Here is a 21,733-nt window from a genome sequence, read left to right as displayed (position 1 = left end):
GCCCTACAACTGCACAATTAATTTTTTAAATATTATAGTTTGTGCCCCAGGTTGATTTTTTTCTTAAACCAGGGTCTAAGGAGAGATTATGGATTCTCAGAAGGCAGTCAAATCCTACTGCCCATATTCCCATATTCATCAAAGCTCAGAGAGTTGGATTAGACCGAAGAGTGTCTTAAGACAGTTTAGGAAGATACCCTGGAACAGTGCTTCTTCTCTGCAAATATGTTTGAGAATCAGATCAAAGCTTGAACTCTCTCCCCTGAAATGCACAGACACCCAGTGTTCAAATAAAGTCACAAAGGTTTTCTGAAGCCCTATGCCCAGGGTCAAAGACCCCTGACCTAGTAGGATAGATAGTTATATAAGCTGCAAGGGAACATGTAGATTTTCCAAAAGTGTCTCTTGCACCCTTAAAATGTTTTAAGCGTGAAAAGTAAGGGAAATTTATCAACCCTTCACTGTAAATTCCTTCTTCTGTGAGGAGGCCACATTATAACTCTGGGGTGCCACAACAGCGGATATGATTTGCTAGTCTTGATGGGAGGGCTGCTGGTTCAGTTCTGCAAATATACGGGACTGGGCTAGTTATTAACTTGGGTTCTTCCATGGTTGGCTTGGTTCTGCCATGAGGGCACATGTCTCAGGATCGCTCATGCTAAAAATGCATGTGTGTCTCCCGATTGGAGTCGAGCTTTCCCACAGGCAGCAGCAGCTGTGTTCATCCAGCCAGTCTCCGGCTTGCCCGTCTGTAAATGCCAGTCCCTGACGTCATGACCCCTGTCAGGGAGCCGTTGCCTCTACCCATTAAGAATGTCTTCCCTGAAGGCAGCTCTGGGAGATTTGTAGCAAAATGGTCTACAAACATTGAACATAATCAAAAGAAGTAATGCCAGCAAAATGGAAACCATCACCCTCCCCTCACGTGACACCGCAGCGTATTTCTACCTGGTGGTCTGATATTCCGGGCCCCATACCTAATAGAGGGTATCTGAAGAGTCCAGGGGAGTGGCTGGGGGAGCCTGGACAGAGAGGGGGAGACTCTTTCACCTGGATGTGAGGAGGCTAAGGAAGAGCATGTCTGAAATCTTACAAATCATGAACAACTTAGATAACGTGAGCATGACGTTCATAGCACGATCCAAATTACATGAATGCTGGTGGGCTCCCCTTGAAATCTGAGGGCAGGAGTGTCCAACAAAAATAAAGAGGTTCCGGCAAATACTGCAACTCATGAACTTAAGACATTGCCTTCGGTGGAGCCTTGAGAGATTGCAGATCCATTCGTTGCTAAGATGTGTCTAACGTCAGCAAGGTCAGACAGGCCCTAAATATTTGGGGAACTTTTTGGCAGCAAAACGTTGGACTGTAAGCACTGTGAACGTAAAAGTTCCTCTGTTCTCACAGTTGTCCATCTAGCAGAAAGTTCCTCTTTTCACAGTATTCCCATCCTTGCTGACTTTGGGAATATATGGCCCTGGTGAGAATGTCTCTTTTATCCTGTATTTTACACATGCATCATATTTCAGTGAAATCCCTCCACCACACTCTGCTTGGATAGCTTTCATACTCACATTCTCACTACATCTGAGGGACACAGATTTTTTAATGTGGTCCCATTTTGAGGACCTGGTTGTGAATTTGATTTCTCCCTCTCTATTCCTTTAAATATCCCCAATTCTTAAAATAGGGATGTGTTATCCTTATTCATGTTATTCATCATATTCTCATCTTCTGTACAGTGTTCCAACTGGGGTTCTTACTTGGTACCCAGTCCTGGCATCTTTTACCCCATGATCCTGTCTTTCTGCTGGAAGTAATTATTTGAAGCTCCGGAAACCTGGGCTCCAACCACAGACCAGCAGAAAGGGTGTTAGATGCCAGCAGCTTTACCAGCTGGAGCACCAGGGGCCCCATAAGAGCCAAAAGGAAGCAGAGCTCCAGGAACTGGGAGCTGCTGTTATGTGTCCTGTTTATAGTAGACTACATGGTATGATTCCATTGGCTCCCAGAGTAGTCATTTTTATTGTTGGCCCTATGCGTTTTATTGATTAATTTCTTCTGCAAATTTCTGTTTTCTTTCTCTTCATCCTCTCTTGGTTGTTTATCTCATCTTCTTATGTTTCCGGCTTTATGTGGATCACATATGCCACATAATTCTGCAGTACCTTCTCATACTTTGTTTTTGTTTTTTTTAAGATTTTTTTTGATGTGGACCATTTTTAAAGTCTTTATTGAATTTGTTACAATACTGCTTCTGTTTTATGTTTTGGTTTTTTTGGCCACGAGGCATGTGGGATCTTAGCTCCCCGACCAGAGATGGAACCCCGCACCCCCTGCATTGGAAAGCGAAGTCTTAACCACTGGACCGCCAGGGAAGTCCCGCTTCTCATGTTTTGGATAAGCAATCTCCATTTGGCTGTGATCACACAGTGATGATCTAAACTAATTAGAGCCAAACGATTCGCATTTTACTTATATCTGAAATTGCAAGTGAATATATAAAATTATTTTGCCATCTAATCCTGCTATGCTGCTAATCTTATCCTTGGAAAATTTCAAACCATTGGTGTGAGTGTGTGTAGCATTTGTTTAAATAATGCTGAAGCCAAATTATAATGTTCCAGACACAAATATAATACTTATGGAGCATTAGAGTTCATTAACTGGCTTACCGGCCTGAGGACTCCAGGGAGCGTCACAGATATCTAGGGTGTCCCTGAATATGATGTACACTTCAGCCAAATCACAGCTGTGAAGGCCCAGAGCAACTGCTAAGCATGTGTCTGTGACAGAAATTACTTTACTGGATTTGATCAGAAGAGTCGGGGAAGTGATTTTATATCTATATGTAGACATTTCAGTTAAACCCATCTGATTTCTACTAAAGCGATCCCCAGGTTAAGAAGGATTTGTGTATTTCTTCGGCTAGTACTTGTCAAGCACAAACTAAATATTTTAGGAAATGGGGATATAACTGTGAACAGGCCAGAAGAACGCTGTGTACTAATAGAGTTTACCTGCTAGGAAGAAAGACAGAATAAGCAAGTAAATAAATAAAAAGAGTATCTGTGATGGTGATACAAGTTATAAAGGAAGAAACAAGCTCTCGTGGTCAAGGATGACCAGAGAGCGAGAAGGTAGGGGCTTGTGAAGGCCTCTCTGAAGAGGTGACCTGTGAACCCATGACCCATGGGAAGGAACCAGATGTGGGAAGAGTAGCAGGCAGAAGCAACAGCCACTGCAAAGGCTCTGAGCCAGGCCAGTTCGGTATTTCTGAAACAGGAAAAAACACTGCCAAGGAGCACTGTTTGAGGGGTCAAAGGAGCTAGATTTGAAGGTGCTTCAACTTTTCTGTCGTGGACTCCTTGGCCGTCTGTTGAAGCCTACGGATGGATCTCTTCTCATAATCATGTTTTTCATTACATAAGACAAAAATACATAGGAATGCAAAGAAGACCAATTACATTATAATACAGCTATCAAAATATTTAAAAGACAAAAAAGCTGCGACATAAAATACAAGTGCTGCTTTAACACATTTTGTAGCAGATCTAATAACTAACTACGAAGTACAATTTGTCTGAAACAGTTGTAATGTGATATGAAATGTCTGTGGTTTCTCTAGGTGACAAAGTCACAGGTACTGCTCATACCACTAAGATTTTCTGCATGACTCAATGAAATACTAAATTTCAATTACAGGCTGTGAAAATCAAGGTGTGATGTTTTCCCCCCATTGTAAAATCACAGATCCCGTGAATCCTCTCCTTGGACCCCCTGGGGTCTGTGGAGCCCTGGGTACAAACAGCGGGGCTCCATCACGCAGGTTTCTTGGGCCACGGCAAGGCGTTAGACTAAGCGCTATGGGGAGCCACTGGGGAAATCTAAGCAAGAGAAGTGGTGTGATATTGCTGCTCTATATATAGAACCTGGATTCTAGGATAACAGGAGTAGAAGAGTGAGGTGACTATTACATGGTTCAGGTGAAAGACAAGCGTGGCTTGGAAAAGAGTAGTGGCCCTAGAGAGTGAGATGTGAACGTGTTCAAGATGTGTTCCAGAACTGCCAGGACCTGCTGATGGATTGGGTAGAGGGGGCGGGGAATGAGGAAAGGCAGATAAGGATGGCACGGAGGTTGCTCACAAGAGCCTTTGGGTGTTGGTGTTGCCATGCACTGGTGTGGAACCACCTGGGAGCGGAATTGGTTTGTAGGAGAGTTAGGGCGGTGGCTGTGAATCCAGTGTGGCATTGTGGACCTGGTGAAGTGTGAGATGTTTATTACACAAATGGAGAGAGATCTAGTATGCAGCAGGATCCACGAGCCTGGGGCTCAGAAGAGAGTAGGGCCGAAAGATGACATATCCACTCTACAGTTGAACCTGACGTTTTGAACAAAAGTGGGAAGTTAAGACAACTTGAGAGGGGCTTTCACTACTCCCCTCAAAGCTGCACCTTCCCACTCCTTTGAGGGAGAGCCCCCATTTTTCACTCCCCAAGAGAGGTGACGGAACTTGATAAAGGTCACACAGCATAAGGGGGAACCAAGAGGGGGCACCTGGAAGCAGTATCCTGTCTCCTGCTTCCAAGCACGTGTTTTATCTCTACTCAGTGCTACTTCTCCAACCTTATCCATTGTGAGAGCAAACAAAAATTAGGATCAAGGTTTTATGTAGCACAAAAGCAAGCTGAAGGGAAGATGTGAAAGAACAGTAGGCTGCAGATTTCAAATACTGGCTCCTCCACCATATAACATTGAACAAGTCACTTAACCTCACTGAGGCTTAATACCCTAATTCAAATGGGAATAACACCACCACCTGGTGTTATTAAATTCAGTAAAAATACCTGGCACATAAAAGGCACTCAGTACATATTTTTGGTTGAACTTGAGTTGTATATATTTTTTAAATTTATTTATTTTTGGCTGCGTTGGGTCTTCGTTGCTGCGTGAGGGCTTTCTGTAGTTGCGGCGAGCAGTAGCTACTCTTTTTTTTTTTTTGGTGGTACGCGGGCCTCTCACTGTTATGGCCTCTCCCATTGCGGAGCACAGGCTCCAGACGCGCAGGCTCAGCGGCCATGGCTCACGGGCCCAGCCGCTCTGCGGCATGTGGGATCTTCCCGGACCGGGGCACGAACCCGTGTCCCCTGCATCGGCAGGCGAACTCTCAACCACTGCGCCACCAGAGAAGCCCAGGGGCTACTCTTCGTTGTGGTGCACAGGCTTTTCATTGCGGTGGCCTCTCTTGTTGCGGAGCATGGGCCCTAGGGCGCGTGGGCTTCGGTAGTTGTGGCACGCAGCCTCAGTAGTTGTGGCTTGCGGGCTCTAGAGCGCAGGCTCAGTAGTTGCGGCGCACGGGCTTAGTTGCTCCACAGCATATGGGATCTTCCTGGACCAGGGCTTGAACCCACGTCCCCTGCGTTGCCAGGCAGATTCTTAACCACTACACCACCAGGGAAGTCCCAAGTTGTATAATTTTTTTTTTTCCGCTACGCGGGCCTCTCACTGTTGTGGCCTCGCCCGCTGTGGAGTACAGCCTCCGGATGCGCAGGCTCAGCAGCCATGGCCCACGGGCCCAGCCGCTCCGCGGCATGTGGGATCTTCCCAGACTGGGGCACGAACCCGCATCCCCTGCATCGGCAGGCAGACTCTCAACCACTGCGCCACCAGGGAAGCCCCAAGTTGTATAATTTTTAAGTGGACACTTGGTATTGTCTTTTTCTCATATATTTAAGGTAGTTTTTTTTCTAGAAAAGAGAAGATAGTAATTGTGATGAAAACAGTACAAAGGACCTTGAATAATTTACTGAATTTCTCATGCTATTTCATGACCTATGGAAAAATAGATGATATTCCACGGTTATTTACATATTAGAAAAAAAAAGCTTGAACAGAAACTACAGGGTTTTCACCTTGTAGCAACAAAACACTATGTAGGGGCTTCCCCCGTGGCGCAGTGGTTGAGAGTCCGCCTGCCGATGCAGGGGACGCGGGTTTGTACCCCGGTCCGGGAAGATCCCACATGCCGCGGAGCGGCTGGGCCCGTGAGCCATGGCCGCTGAGCCTGCGCGTCCGGAGCCTGTGCTCCGCAACGGGAGAGGCCACAACAGTGAGAGGCCCGCGTACCACAAAAAAAAATAAAATATGGGCAGAGCCCATTCCCCATGTGAGAACAGCCACGTGTAAAGTTGAAAATGAAGGGCGAGAGGTAGTAGGAGAGACACAGAGGAAGGCAGAGGTGAGGTCAGGTTTTCTTGTGGTCCCAGGTAAACAGTTTGAACTATATTCTAACCACTGGAGAATTTTAAGCAAAGGAGCAACATGATCTGATTTATATATTTACAAGGTCACTGTGACTGCTGTTTTGGAACTGGCCTAGGAGGTGACCAGAGTGGAAGCAGGGAGGCTGTTGCCTCCCAAGTAGGAGGTGATGGTGGCCCCGGGATGGCAGCAGTGGACATGGAGAGAGGTGCACAGACTCCAGATATATGTCGAAAGAGTGCCGACCAGACTTACAGAAGGGCTGGATGTGCAGGGTAAGACACAGAAAGGAAACAGGATGACAAAGTGACTGGGTGGTTGGTGGTGTCATTTACTGATTCGGGTTGCAGAAAAGAAAGGTCGTGAGGTCCGTGCTAAATCAAGAGTTTGGTTGTGGACAGGTTAAGTTTGAGTTGTCTATTAGTCATGTGAGTGGAGCTGTTGAGTGGACTGCTGGAGCTTTGGAAAGAGGCCGAGGCTCGAGATTGGCATTTAGGGTCATGAGCAAATCGTCTGTGAAGTTTTCATTTGAAGTGCGTTGTTTCCAGTCGGGGTTGATGGATGTCTGGAGCGAGCATCTCCTTAGCTCCCCCGGAATCAGAATCACCTGAGCAGCTTCAGCTGTCCTGGAAATTCACTGACAGACTGCGGAGTTGGGGGATTTAAAACACTGGCGGGAGTTTGTTTGGTTTTGTTCTCTGCTGTTTCAAGTTAACTGAACGGCATGATTTTCAGGTTTCATCTTCAGTTTTTGTTTTTCTGGTTTTTCTGTGGTACGCAGGCCTCTCACTGCTGTGGCCTCTCCCGTTGCGGAGCACAGGCTCCGGACGCGCAGGCTCAGCGGCCATGGCTCACGGGCCCAGCCGCTCTGCGGCATGTGGGATCTTCCCGGACCGGGGCACGAACCCATGTCCCCTGCATCGGCAGGCGGACTCTCAACCACTGCGCCACCAGGGAAGCCCCATCTTCAGTTTTAAATCATGCAGAGGACCTGTCACATGTCTTCCGATCCTCGCACTGCCCCTTTCACATTGCGGCTCTCCAGGAAAGTAAGACAGCTCAGTGCAGGCTGTGTTGGACTTTAAGAATAAGCCCTGTCCCAAGAAAGGCAAGCGCTTGGTAAATAACTCTGCCAAGTGTCAGATTAACAGGAGACGCTCAGGCAGATAAACATTCTGAGTAAACATTCTGAGATCATGCCTTTTTTTTTCTTTTTTTTTCTACTCCATAAATTTGTTATGATTCTATCACTTTTACCCCTTCTATCAGTTTCTTTCATTCTCATGATGGTTTCTCATTAAGGAGATTCATGGGGAAGGTTGTAATCGATCAAAGCTATTAGCCACCAGAGTGTAATCTGGTTCCAGTACAAACTGACCTGCCCGATGTCCTGTCTGCCTTGGAGATTTAAGCCGATTAACTTAGAGTCTGGGAGGCAGGATCTAATGTCCTGTAGCACTGCACCCTCTCACCTCTACCCGCCAGTAAGGGATTTAATAAACTGACACTGTCATTAGAACTGAACCCACAGTTAACCCACCTTGAAAGTAACCACTAGTGCCTCGCTCACCTTGGATGTACATTTACAGCCAGTGAATGATGCTGTGTCCCTGGCAATGGAATGCTGCTTTAATTCCCTCTGCTGTCTCAGGCCCTATACTGCTGATTATGGTGGAGGTTTCTGTTTTGTTTCATTGGTTGGTTGGTTGGTTGTTTTTGTACCTGCTTCCAAGAGTAGATCAATCTCATGGTTCGGGAACAAGTCAGTGATTGGAATGAGGTCGCCACAAAAAAGGGCAGCTCACTGCCAGGGCTTTCAGTAGCACAATCTCTGTCCGCTTTATGTTTTTGATGGAATCAGAGAACATAAGGCAGGAAGGTGCCCTGGGCTGCCCACAGATCCCCTGGAAGCCATATGGGTGGACCTGCCAAGTGAAAGATGCCATGCAAATTAGCATTCTCCATCACAGACCTCTGCTCTTAAAATACAGCTAACCACCAAGTACAAGCTGAGTACTAAGGTCAAACTAAAGACTCTTCAAGAATGATATTTTAGCTGCAAAAGCTGTCCACAAGCAGCAGGATAAGTAAATATTCCTTCTTGCACTGATAACACCAGTTAAGGTGCAATCCTCCGCCCCGCTTCATCCACCCGCTCTTCTCCCCCTCCCTTCCTTTTTTTTTTATTGACAATGATGATATAATAGGAGCACAGTCCTTGGAGCTAGACCACACAGATCAAAGCCAAGGCCAAACTTCTACAAGTTTTTTAACTTCTCCGAGCCTCAGTTTCCCTATCTATAAAATGGTGATGATAATAATGGTACCTCTTTTAAAGATTATTGAAGAGTAGATCAGTTACTACATGTAGCAGATAAGATAGTGCTTGGCATATTGTAAGGTCTGAGTAAACATGTAAACTTAAGCTACTGTCATTCATTCAACCTTGTGAACGTTGAACGTGCTATAGATGCCAGTGACATAAAGGTAAGGGCCTACCTCAGGTCATTGGGAAGACGGATACACCAACAAACCTGCCATTCTGCCTCAGCAGGCTCTTTACTGAATGTGTAGGAGATGAAGATGCTACTACAGAATAGGTATAATACTCTCTATATAATAAGTATAACTGTTAAGAGACGGAGAAGACATAGAAAAGCATGAAATGTAATTGAACAATAATTGAGATCAACCTTTTGCCTCTTAAGAATTAAGCTAGGGCTTCCCCGGTGGCGCAGTGGTTGAGAGTCCGCCTGCCAATGCAGGGGACACGGGTTCGAGCCCTGGTCTGGGAAGATCCCACATGCCGCGGAGCAACTGGGCCCGTGAGCCACAATTACTGAGCCTGCGCGTCTGGAGCCTGTGCTTCTCAACAAGAGAGGCCGCGATAGTGAGAGGCCCGCGCACCACGATGAAGAGTGGCCCCCACTTGCCACAACTAGAGAAAGCCCTCACACAGAAACAAAGACCCAACACAGCCATAAATTAATTAATTAATTTTAGAAAAGAGTTAAGCTAAAATGCATGACAATGTAGTGGAGATTAAATGCCCAGAAATTGGACCTTATTGTGGTTGAGTAAAAGAATTAACATAGAACAGAACAGCAGCCTAAAAATATTTTATAAAGTTACCATGATAACATCCTGGCCAGCCAACCATTCAGTTATCTGATGTACCAATAAAACAGCAGGACTTACCGTATTCCACCAAGCTGAAAATCTGCAAAACATCTAGTGTGTGCATGTGCAGGCGTATACACACACACACACACACACACACACACGCCCACGCGCACATGCAAATGCCATTTGGTGCAGAAAGAAAACATAAATATGGAGAGCAAGGAACAGAAGTGAGGCTGGTTTCAAGCTCACCTCTAATACCCACTTGCAATCTATCCTTAGGTGAGTTACTAAACTCTGCTCCCCAGTGTTTGCATCTGTAAAATGGGGATAATGTTAGCACCTGCCTCACAGGGTTATTGTGAAGATTCAATGAGACATTGCATAAGACACTCCAAATAGCTAGCAGTGGCTTGCCCCAGCCTTGGCTCTGTAATAGTTTATTTTGTTGCTGTAGTTTGCAGTGCACTAGACACCTCCCTCCCCTGACTCCCTCCTCTCTCCCTGTCTCTCTCCCTCCCTCCCTCTCTCCCTCTGGATGTATATATATATATATATATAGTTACACAAGTAATCCATGTTCATTTTAGAAAACAAGAATATACATACAAAAAGGAAAAAATTAAAGACCATTCTGATTCTACCACCAAGAGCAGCAACTAGTTTGCTGGTATCCCTCTGGTCTTCGTCTATGTAAGTTCACTACATCTATGTAAATGTCCATGTGTATGTAAACACATCACTGCAGATACAGGATCATACTCTACATTCTGTCTAGTAGAATTCTTTTCCTGTTCAGCAGTATATCATGTCAGTAAATATAAAATATACATTACCATTTCAGATTACTTTAGAGTAGTCTGTTTTAAGTAAATTCCACATTGTAGTTAGACAATGCCCTATTGCTGGAAACTTGAGGCAAAATCCCATTTTCTCTGTTGTAAACTCTGTTTGTGTAAATATCCTGCATTAGCCTATTTGGATACTTTGGCAGAGGTTCTTACCATGGCACAGGGCGAATTTTTCCTCAACAACAGACATTACCAGTGGTCTTATTCATGGGGCCTGCATTTGTGTAGGAGATAAATTATACTTAGGGTCCTGAAGAAGTCGCAGATTTTAACATAGCAGTACCTGTTTGAAGAACCTCATACCTAAATGTGACCCAGCAGCAAACAATACAAAGGGTGAACTGAACCAGAGAAGAACATGTATAGTGTTAATAAGGTGCAGAATCCAGGTGCTGGTGGTCATGGACATAAAAAGTGGCCTGGAAATTTTTCAGGAATATAGAAGATCAAAGAACAATTAGAAAATTGGAAACTGGGAACAAGCAATAGCAATTTCTAGTTTGCCTTTGCAATTTATTTTACATCAGAGCTCAGTAGTCATCCACAATTACCTCCTTGCATTCCTGAGTCATTTCAATGAGCAATGTCAAGGGCCACATAAAGTGCTAAGTTATTTTTAATAAAACGTACTCAGAATTCCCAAGGAACAGAAACTGGGGAGAGGCTTAGCCAATGAGATAAGCTTGTCTGTGCACATCTGTCACGTAGTTATTGAGAACCTACTATGTTCCAACAAGTGGGGACACAGAAAAGTAGGCCAGGCTCCCAGATCTGCTTCCAGGGAAAATCTAAGCTGTCACGGGGTGAGGAGGAGGGCGCGGGGGGTCGGGCCGCTGCTAGGTCGGCACTGTTGTTAAAGAATCTGGACTTCTTTAATGTCTTGCAATTTCAATTTACAAATATTTTACTGACAGGACATCTGAATAAGAGTGGAGAGATTCTGATCCTCTTCTCAGTATCACCTGGAGCAGTCATTCTCCCTCACTGAGCCTCTGTAAAGTTGGGATAACAAGGCCTCATTTCTACTCTCCACTTCACAGAGATAGTGCCAGTATTTAGATAAGAAAACGTTAATAACTAAGAGCTCTTTGAATTTCTTTGAAGCTGCCCAGATGTCTGAGGTAGCATGACAACACGTAGCAGGGTTAATACTGTTTGCACTTGATCATTTTGGTATTGTATTAAATTTGTATAATACTGTGTTTATATTCACAGACAATATAATCTATGTTTTAATCTAATATATATTTAGATTATATTTAATTATATAAATATAATTATATTTAATTATTTTAAATAATTAAATTATTTAAATAAATTATTTTAAATAATTAATTTAATTAATTATATTAAATATAAATATATATATTTAATATAATCTATGTTTTAATATGTATTCAGCTCCATTTTTGAGCTGAGGTGACTTCTTTCAGCTTCTCAGCCCATTTTTAAAGTGGATTGTCACTGGAAAGGGGTAATTTAGGCATACGGGGTCATTTACTATTCGCCTCAGGCAAACATTCAAGGGAGGGAACGTTCCAGAAAACTGTCTTCTGTGCCTTTGACCCCCCATCTCTTGTGCTCACTCTTTGAGGCTTTTGTGTTGGCCCTTACACAGCTCTTTCCTCAACTTGCTCGCCCTCTTCCTAGCTCGTATGTCTCTTGTCTCTGCCCCGAGCCTGGCCTTCCCCCTCTCTCCAGTCACTTCCATCCACTCTTGTCTCCCCTGTCATGGTCCTTTCCCTCCCACCAATGGTTTTGTAGGAAATGCTGTGCTGGCCCCTTGGGGTATCTGCTCAGCAGCCCACAGCACTGCTAGTCCCCGAGATGAGATGGAAGCCAGCCAGCCAGTGTCTCTCCCACCTCACCCTGTCAACTGTGTGTGACCTCACTCTTTCCCTGGACTCCTTGGCCTCTGTCATCGCTACATGGGATAGTGAGATGGGAATGTCAAATTACTTGGGCACGTTTCCATGCTAATTCAAAGGAAAGCCACCTGGCTTCATTACCACTATGCACTGACTCCAGCATGTAAGCATGACATTTCCTAGAATGGAAAACATCTCAGCAGACATTTAGCAGTTCCCCAAGTGGGAGGACAGCAACGCTATTTCCCGTCCTGCAGGAATGCTCATCTCTAGTCTTTCAACAAGCGGACGTTTTCCCCACCCTTTCTGGAGTTGGTTCAGCCAAGATGGCAGCACAATTAAGATGTCAGAGACGGTCCTACATAGGAGGTTCAGGGTCCTAAAACATAAGGCAGGGGCATTACAAGACGCGTGGAGTCAGATGAGTCTCATTCCCCAAGACCACCCTCAGGCTCAGAGATTGACTAGAAGGACTCACAAAACTCTTAGAAAAGCTCTTAGACTCATGGTATGGTTAATTACAACAGAGGGATACCAATTAAAATCAGCAAAGGGAGAAAGTGCATGGGGCAACGTCCAAGAGAAACAAGGCACAAGCTCCCAGATGTCCCCTCCAAGTAATATCACACAGATGTGCTTAGTTTTTCTAGCAACAATCTGTAACAACGTATGCAAAGCGTTATCTCTCAGGGATGCTCACCCGAGCCCCAGTGTTCAGGGTGCTTATTGGGGTGAGTCACAAAAGACATGCAGCACCTGCATGAAAGACCTCAAGCTACTCAGACTCCAGCCCCTACAACAAAAATAGGTGTTCAGCATAAATCACACTGTTGGCATAAACTATCTGCTTACACTGGCACCATGTGGCCCAAGGCCTCAGGCATGCAAAAACGCTCTTATGAGGCACATTATCACAAGGACTCAGAGCTCTTCTCTTAGGAGCCAGTCTTAAAAAACAGGTCTTTCTTGGGAACGTGCAGGATTTGAGCAACCTGGGCCTGCTGAGTTAACCCTTTCCCGCACACGTTCCCAGGGTCAAGACGCAGGAATGCTCTGGCAGCTGACAGCACTTCCTGCACCTCAGTTACCTTCCAAATATAAGGTCCTCTCTGCCTTCCACATAGGGTCACTGTGATTCATAATAATAATCATTGAACTCTTTCAAAACCAGCAGGACACCTACAGCAAGGATGCTTTTATTATTATTATTATTACTATTCCTATCATCATAATCACTATTGTCATATTACACTCACATCATAATCACTACTGTTCATGGGACAGGGCATGGGAATGAGCCCTTAATGCTTCTGTGTGATCTCAGAACAGGTCAGAAGTGCCTTTTTCCAGATGCTGTAGACAAGGACAACCTCAGAGTAGTGTGTCTTCACTCCTCCCTGGCATTTAACCCTGTCCTTGCTTTTCTCTGTCTCCCTTCCCTTGGCAGTGGCTCAGAAATCCAGGCCCCCAGCACGAGAAGCGGACTCTGTTTGGAGACATGGTGTGCTTCTTGTTCATCACTCCTCTGGCCACCATCTCGGGCTGGCTCTGCCTACGGGGCGCCGTGGACCACCTGCACTTTAGCAGTCGGCTCGAAGCCGTCGGACTAATTGCACTCACTGTCGCACTCTTCACTATTTACCTCTTTTGGACACTAGTAAGTATGGCCCAGGGCCTGGGAGTTAGGTCGGTGGGAGCTGGCAGCCCCCCAGCTGGCACAGCCTCCCCTCTTGCCTGTAGCTCATCTCACCCACCCGGGAGCAGACAGACCTTCAAATGCTGGCGAGAGCGTGGGATTCGGTTTACTACTGCACGTGAACGTGTGTGTGTGTGTGTGTGTGTGTGTGTGTGTGTGTGTGTGTGTGTGTGTGTATGTGCACTGCTGGGAAGAGCAGATGAAGTAAAGAAAAAGCCCCAGCTTCTGAGAGTTCCTCAAAGACATGCACCCCAGACATCCCTCTCCTCTCGTAGCCAAGGACTCCATCTGTTAGGAGGCCTGGCGTTTTCTCTCTCGTCCATGCTCCTCTCTCTTGCCGGGATTGTGATGTATGGTGAATGATGCACTTGGCCACCGTTGCTGTCACTGCCTGCACAGATCGTGAATCCTCCTGCTGGTTATTTTCTTTTTATGTCCTGACGCGGCCTAAAGTCCTTGTTGGACATGGAGCTGCACTTCGCCTGATGATTATTCCGGGTTGGGATATTGACTCTGCTGCCCATAAAAACACTAATTCATCCAGCTGAGAAGCTGTCACTAAAGAAAAACCATTTCCCAATAAGTGTTCCTGCTGTATATGAGGGGAAAATCTTTAACCCTCTCTGGTTCTTTAGTGTTTTAACCCCGTGATTGCTCGGGTACCAGTTGGCAGAGCCCACAAAGCGCAGCATCTGCCGTCTCTTGACGCTTCCCTCTGAGACCTGCAGGGAAGGATGTCACGATCCTCTAGAAGGTTTTCAGAAACCGGGCCCCCTGCTTCCTGGCATGACTCTCCTGTGCCTGCTCATCTCTAATCCGAGAACATTCCATTGTTATTCAACATGTATTTCCTGTCTAGACTGTCCCATTCCCACACCGGCAGCACAGTGTCAGCATGTAGAAGCTTCTGGTGCTCACACTTGCTCCCTTGCTCTGTCTCCCGAGTCCTGTGCCACCAGCTGCCATTCCTGCCACACTGACCCACCTGCCACACTGACGCAACCCCCTGCTCATCGCGTTTCCCTCTTGTCCAGCTCTTTGCCTCCTCTCGGGGAAATTTCAGACAATAAGTGGGGGACACATTTCAGTCTCAGTGAGAGGGGCATGACGTGAGCCTTGGTAAACAGGTAGTGTTTACGATGCTTGGAGCTTTATCAGAGTCCTCTGGTTAAGGTAGGCATTCTGTTCCCAGCCTAATGAAGCCCCCAGGCAAAACTATTATTGTCTCCTTTAAATGTCTATGCTTCCAAAGTGTGTCCTGATTCATTGTGAATCAAGCAACCATGCTCACTCAGAAGCCACAAGGACACGGTGATGGGAAGAGGCTTAAAAATAAGAAATTAAAGGGCTTCCCTGGTGGCGCAGTGGTTGAGAGTCCGCCTGCCAATGCAGGGGACACGGGTTCCTGCCCCGGTCCGGGAAGGTCCCACATGCCGCGGAGCGGCTGGGCCCGTGAGCCATGGCCGCTGAGCCTGCGCGTCCGGAGCCTGTGCACCGCAACGGGAGAGGCCACGACAGTGAGAGGCCCGCGTACCACAAAAAAATTAAAAAAATAAGAAATTAGGGAATACGCTGGTGGTCCAGTCGTTAGGACTCAGAGCTTTCACTGCTGAGGGCCCACATTCAATCCCTAGTCGGGGAACTAAGATCCCACAAGCTGTGTGGCGTGGCCAACAAAAAGAAAAAAAGAAAAGAAAGAAATTGTCTGTCTACTACTGTCTAACTACTGAACCACCTTGGGAAGTCATTTCACTTCTCTGAGCCTCAGTGTCCTCATCTGTAAAGTGGGGATGAGATTAATACCCATCCTGCCAACTTCCCCTGGTCTTACGAGATTGAAGTGAAAGCGCCCATGGGAAAGCGCTTTGGAAAATAATTAAGTGTAAGTTTTTACCATGTTTAGAGGTTTGCTAGTCTCTGATTTTTCTTATACAAGTGCCTAAGGTGAAGGACGGATGAAGATATAGACTTAAATGATGGGCATTCAAACCAACTTAAGGCCTTTTTGAAAATCTGCTTTGTAAAGCACACACTTACCTAACAAGAAAGAAAAAAAAGAGGGGAGTGGGCAAAAGAGGGAAAGAAAAAAAGAGATTACCTATGATGTGATCCTATTTCATCTCTCATCCCAGGTGAAAGGAAAATTTGGGAGGGAAAGGTCCCCGGAGTGGCTCTTTCAGGAGTCTGATAACATACGTCATTCCAGAAATGCTTCCAAAAGGCAGTGCTGCGTGGTAACAAGCACATCCCTTCAGAATCCAAAGGCTCTGTGTTTAAACCCAAGGTTTAGCATCCTGGTAGCTGTGTAACTTCAAACAGGTCCCTAACCTTTTTGAGCATCCTTCTCCTGATGCAAAAACTTGGGGAAACGACTGCTAACCCCTGGGCCAATGTGCTATTGTGAGGATGAGGTGGGATGACCTCGGGAACATCCATCAGAGCACCTGGCAGAGGACGGGTTTTCTTCCTCTGACTGCTGTGTTCCACCACATCCTGCACTGCCCCCCGGCTCCCTGTAAAATGCCGAGCAGCTGGAGGGAAAGAAGGCGCTTCTCCCCTTGGGTGTGAAGAACGCACGGCCATAGCTCAGCAGCAGGTTATCGAATCTAGACTAACTCCTTCCCAGATAAATGCTGTTGCTGAGCGGCCCGAGCAAGAGCCGTAATTCAGAAGCTGACAGCACTTGGAAACTGCCCTCCAGCAGAATCGCGCTGTAAACAAGCTGTCAGGCTTAAGGAGAATACGCTGTGAAAACGTCTTAGATAAACAAACACAGTGTCAGTCCAGCCCGGCTCCTCGGAGGAGCCCTCCTGGAAGGGCCTCGCCGGGCGCTGTCAGGAGGAACCCGCGCCCGTGCTGCTCGCCTGCGGTGCCTGTGGAGCTCCTTGCCTCCACCAGGGCCCAGGCTTGACGCAGACTCGGGGAGTTCTGCCTTCTGAAACCTACTGTGCGGGAACACAGGTGTCTGGGACCCGGGAAGCCAAGACCTCTACCACCTCCCCCCTGAGAGCTGGGGTTGGGGGGAAGATACCCCAGAAACATCACTGTGCATGTCACCAACGATTTGAAGCCCATGGACACGAGAAGAGTAGGTGAGAACTGAGTCCACATGAAGCATTTAGAAAGTGTCCACATAGGATGTGCGTTAGCCCAGTGTAGCGATGCCCACATGCAGTGACCCCCAGGAGGTACCACCATCCTCCACATCGCTGATGCAACCAGAGCCCAGCCCAGAAACCAGTTAAATCACAGGATGAAATGAATGATGCCCCGGCTCCACTGGCTGACTCCCAGTCCCACGGGTTAATCATTTAAAATCTCTTTACGAAGGGGGAAGGTCCCACAGAACACTGTCCCGGCAAGGCTCACTGTGGAGCGGGTCTAGACACACCCCGAGGGTGTCCAGCACAACCTGGTGTGGCTGATTCACACCCGCGCCGCCCTCTTCTCTTCCACAGTGCCATCACAGGTCAGTGAGCTGCGCCCAGTTCTGGGAAGGCAGCTGCCAAAGCCCTGGCCCCACCAATATGCTTCTGTCGCACCATAAACTCCCGAGAGGGCAGAATCAAAATTCGTAATGAGATTTCCCAAAGCCTGCTGGGACTTTACAGCAAAGCTTCAGTGCAGCCCATCACCTCCCTCAGGGAGAGGTGATGCTAATATGCTCCAGCCCTCTGTGTGCCGTGCACATGACCGCAACTCTCTGTGCAGACCTTGCCCGTGACAGGAGGTTAATAAATAGTCTTTGGATGAAGAAATGAAGGCACTTCAAGAAACCCATCCCATAAAGAGTAGTGTTTTTAGAATAGTGGCCCTGTGCTCTTTCTTCACCCTCTTTCTTTAAAACCTCAGAAGTTTAAGAAATATCTAAATGAAGTTCCCAGTGTTACTACTGCCATAGCTTCTTCTTCCTTCATGTTGTTTATTTTTTCCTCACTGCCTCTTTATTGCTCTACATCAAACCTGCTTTATTCCACTTCTGTTCCACCAAGGGGAGGGAGTGTCTTGGCGCTCCTAGAGACCAAAGCCAGGACTACCCAGGGCGACTGCAAACCCACCGTCCCTCTGCCCTGCACCTACCTTCCTGTATTTTCCCCGATGCAGCGTCATCTTCATGATGCTTTCTTCTTATTGGTTGAATTTGCCTGCAGACATGGTGGTGAACAGCAATCAAGGTAGATTAATGCATAATAAGATCTCGTTCGTTTGTCCGAACAAGCGGGCTGATTTTTGTACTTCCCGGCCAAGGAACCACGAGACCTGCGAAGTCATGGACTCCCCACGTTCCCATGTGCTTCACAGGCTTGAACTTACGTGCGAATCACCAGGGGATCTTGTTAAAATGCACGCTCTGATTCCGTAAGTCTGGGCGGAGCCCACAGGTGTCACATTCTAACAAGCTCCCAGGTGGTACGGCCTCCACGGGCACACTGAGAGCAGGGCTTTCAAGGAAATAGCCCAGCCTCTCTTTTTCTTTTTGCCCCCAGTTTCCTGTATCCAAGAAGGAGTGTCACAAAGTTATCTTCTTTTCCAGATTTAACCCATCAGAAAGAACAGGCCAGGAACACTAACGTGTGGCAGTGGCACTGTGCTAAGTGCTCTTTGTGCATTATCTCTGATATCATTATTCACAGTTTACAAATGAGGACACCGGGACTTGGAGGCAGCAAACAACCCTCCCAAAGTCGCGGAGACATCAGTAGAGGATGGGGCTTCGGCCTGGTGCACCCGCCCGCCCGGAGCCCTCGGGCTGCTCCCTCCTGCGCACAGCTGCAGCTGCTTCTGCTGCTTACTGAAGACGCCAAGCATGCGCTGCTCTTTAACGTCCCGGACGAAGGGACCCTTGATTTCAAATCCAGCTTTCCTGTCATATTTCCAGATTCCAGACTTCTTGTACTGCCTCAGCTCTTCATTAGTACTAGTCTGTTTCCTACACCTTCCCGGCCCTTGGCCCTGAACAGCATGCTTTCCAGCCTGCCTCTTACATTCATGAGTAGCACCAAGCAGCAGCAGGACAGAACAGAACAGATAAAAGAGAATCAAACTTAAAAAAAAAAAAAAAAAACAACCTCTGATCCACTTTGGCATGTTCAGAGCCTCTTGGAGAGAAGCACATCTGTGTGAGTTTAAAAGCTTTTATTTTCATACTCAAATCTCTCTGGCATTCAGCCTGTGGCATCTGCTTTCTAGCCTCAGAAATCTGAGTGGCCTTGGATTTCATGATCCTGCCATGAAGACAAACAAGCCCTTGCTGATCAAGGGCCTGCATTCTCCTCTACTTCCAGAAACACCGAGCCCATACCACAGGGTCAGCCCACTCTTTGACCGACGTAGGCCCTGTACCAGGGTCAACATGACCCACACAACCCAGGTGGTTAAACAGCCCATACCTGGATAATTTGTCACTCTCAGGTCATGGGCCCCTTCCTCCCCAGCACTTACCTAGTTATCTGGATATACTCAAACTAGAACCTACTTCCACCTTTAAAGGCAGTTTGTACATCTTCAGAAGAACAGATTATTTGAATTTCCTGGGCGGTTCATCAGTGCTTTGTGCCAGCCTTCTCCAAAGCAAACCACAGATGTAAGCATCTCATTCCAGTCTATTTACACGAGAAGCAAGCACTTTGGGGGCAAGTTATGTCACAGTTGATGATGCGTTTACTGCTCGTGCTGTCCTGTATCATGTAAGAGAGGCCTAAATCTAAAGCAGTGTTGCAATTAGAAGGTACAGGATACTTGGTCACTCATCCATTCACTCAGTGAACTTAACTAAGCAGCTTCCTAAGCGCCAGACACTGTGATAGGTACACAGCATGCAAAGAAGAATACAACACAAGACCTGCCCTCAGCATGCTTCTAGTGCAGGGTGAGAGAGAAACAAGTGCCGTGGTGTACAGGGCACTGATGCCACGCTGAGGTGGGCACAGGCACTGGCTCAGGAAGAACGCATCAGCGGAGTTGGTGCCCAGGCCAAAGCTTCCCCACTGGACGCCATGGAAGGACTGAGCTGGAGGCAATGGGGATCACCCACAGGGGCCGCCAAGTACAGTTGTTCAGTTTGTCCACAGCACAGTACGAAGGGTGCCCTTCCTATCACACCGTGAATGGGGTCCTTCGAGTTGTGCAGTGTCCAACCTACAGAAGGGTGCGTGAAGCCCCAGCATCCCTCTCATTTAACAGAGAGAAACTTGATGACCAGAAAGGCACATTGCCTAGTCCCACGGCTGGGCAAGGGCTGGCGCCGTACCTACTCTGCCCACTGCCCCCAGCCAACTTTCTTCCCCACTGATACTCTGGGGCCCAGACCACTATCCTGAAAATAAATCCAAACTCAGGAGGAAGCTCATTTGCTATTAATACTCCGATTTTACCCAGTTTGAAGAGGCACGAGGGAGACCTGCCCCTTGTTCACACGTGGGTGCTCTGTGGCTGGGGCCAGTCTCCCAGCGCTCAGCTGCCTGCTACAGCAGTTTCCCCCCAGCTCTTGCCCCGCTGTACTGCTGTTTGGAGCTGTTTTAAATGGCGTGTATGTTGTTTGGATTGATAATCAGCTTCCGCTTACCTGAAACCTTCCCTTATTTTTCCTCTCCTGACCCCAGGTGTCATTTAGGTACCACTGTCGATTGTACAATGAATGGCGTCGGACCAATCAGAGGGTGATTCTCCTCATTCCAAAGTCTGTCAACGTCCCTTCTAACCAGAAGTCCTTGCTGGGCCTCCACTCTGTCAAGAGGAACTCAAAGGAGACGATTGTTTGATGTTTGTGTGTTTGGTTGGTTGATTTGTTGTTTGGGGTTTGGAAGTTTCTGCACTGGGCCACCCCGAAACCCTTCCTCGAGCCCGTGGGTCGAAGAACATCCAGAGCCATGTTATCATGTCACCCTGAGCAACAGACTCCGCCTGAAGAAAGCGAATCGCTCTTTGACTTCAAATCACGGATGCTGCAATCATATGATATTTGCTGAGCTGCCAAACGTGTATTTAGCAGATACTGTACGGAATTTTCTGAACACCTCTTTAACATATGAGGAAGGTTGTCCTGCTAAGGATGCAATTCAACTCTTCCTTTTTTATTACTATTTCAAATATATATATAGATATATATATATATTAAACTTAGATGATAATCAAAGATGAAAAGCCAATGTTAAAACTGATTTCATGGTTGGTTTGGATGGGTTTTGTTTGGGTTCGTTGGTTTGTTTCCCAGTTTCTACTGTAGATTCTTTGGGGTAATTTGATAGCTTGAGTGTCTTTTCCATCTCTTCCATGCCCCTTACTCAAGGGGACAGCGTAGCAGCTGCAGGACAAGTCATATTTGAAGGATGTTTTGTACTCAACTTCATTTAATTATTCAGTTTTTAAAGGAAAAACAAGCGTGGCGACTCTCCCCACAGTGAACTGTTTACTTAAATTTCATTAAGGAGAAAAACAATTTATGGTGAGAAGCACGCTCCTTTCAACTTGTTTGGTAATGACAGCTGATAGAAGCTATTTTCTAATAATAAATATCCAGTGTGTGAAAGACCCCCACTGATTGCAATACTATTTTTTTAATCACAAAACCTGTGAAGTTTCCCAAAGTAGATTTGAAAAAGGAAAAAAAAAAAGCAAAGGCAAAAAGGTTGGTGTTCCTATTCCCATTTCATTTAGCGCATGTCTTAATCCTTCATTCGCACTGAACTGGAGGATCATTAGACATTTCTAGGAACCCTGGACCTGTTTTGCATATCAATTAGCATTCCCATTGCTCTGCCGCGGCTTGACAGGTAGTCGTGGCCAAAAAAGCCTGTCCAAGCAGTCTAAGACCCCTTTGTCTGATTTTCCAAAAAAACAGAGAAAAAGGCCCCACGCAGTGCCTTCCCCCAACCACGAGCCAATCCTGTCACAGGCTGAAATAGGCATTTTCTAAGGGCTCCATGTCCCTCTT

General features: G+C 46.7%; 1 protein-coding gene across 3 annotated transcripts in view; it reads left to right on the top strand.

Annotated features, from left to right (window-relative positions):
* Window positions 1–21,313, top strand: part of MARCHF3 (membrane associated ring-CH-type finger 3) — a 148,254-nt gene extending 126,941 nt beyond the window's left edge. For 2 of the 3 annotated variants that reach the window (XM_082652515.1, XM_082652516.1), the window contains exons 4-5: window positions 13,552–13,761; window positions 20,403–21,313. In XM_082652515.1, the coding sequence (XP_082508641.1) occupies window positions 13,552–13,761; window positions 20,403–20,561 (369 nt within the window). In that variant the 3' untranslated portion in view covers window positions 20,562–21,313. The remainder of the gene's footprint in view (window positions 1–13,551; window positions 13,762–20,402) is intronic. The other variant, XM_082652517.1, reaches the window with a different exon arrangement.
* The last annotated feature ends 420 nt before the right edge of the window (window positions 21,314–21,733 follow it).

Source organism: Grampus griseus (genome assembly GCF_964374135.1).
Source record: "Grampus griseus genome assembly, chromosome: 3".
In the NCBI taxonomy this organism is placed as follows: domain Eukaryota; kingdom Metazoa; phylum Chordata; class Mammalia; order Artiodactyla; family Delphinidae; genus Grampus; species Grampus griseus.
Note: the sequence above shows the minus strand (reverse complement) of the source record. Positions and strands in the feature narration are given on the sequence as shown.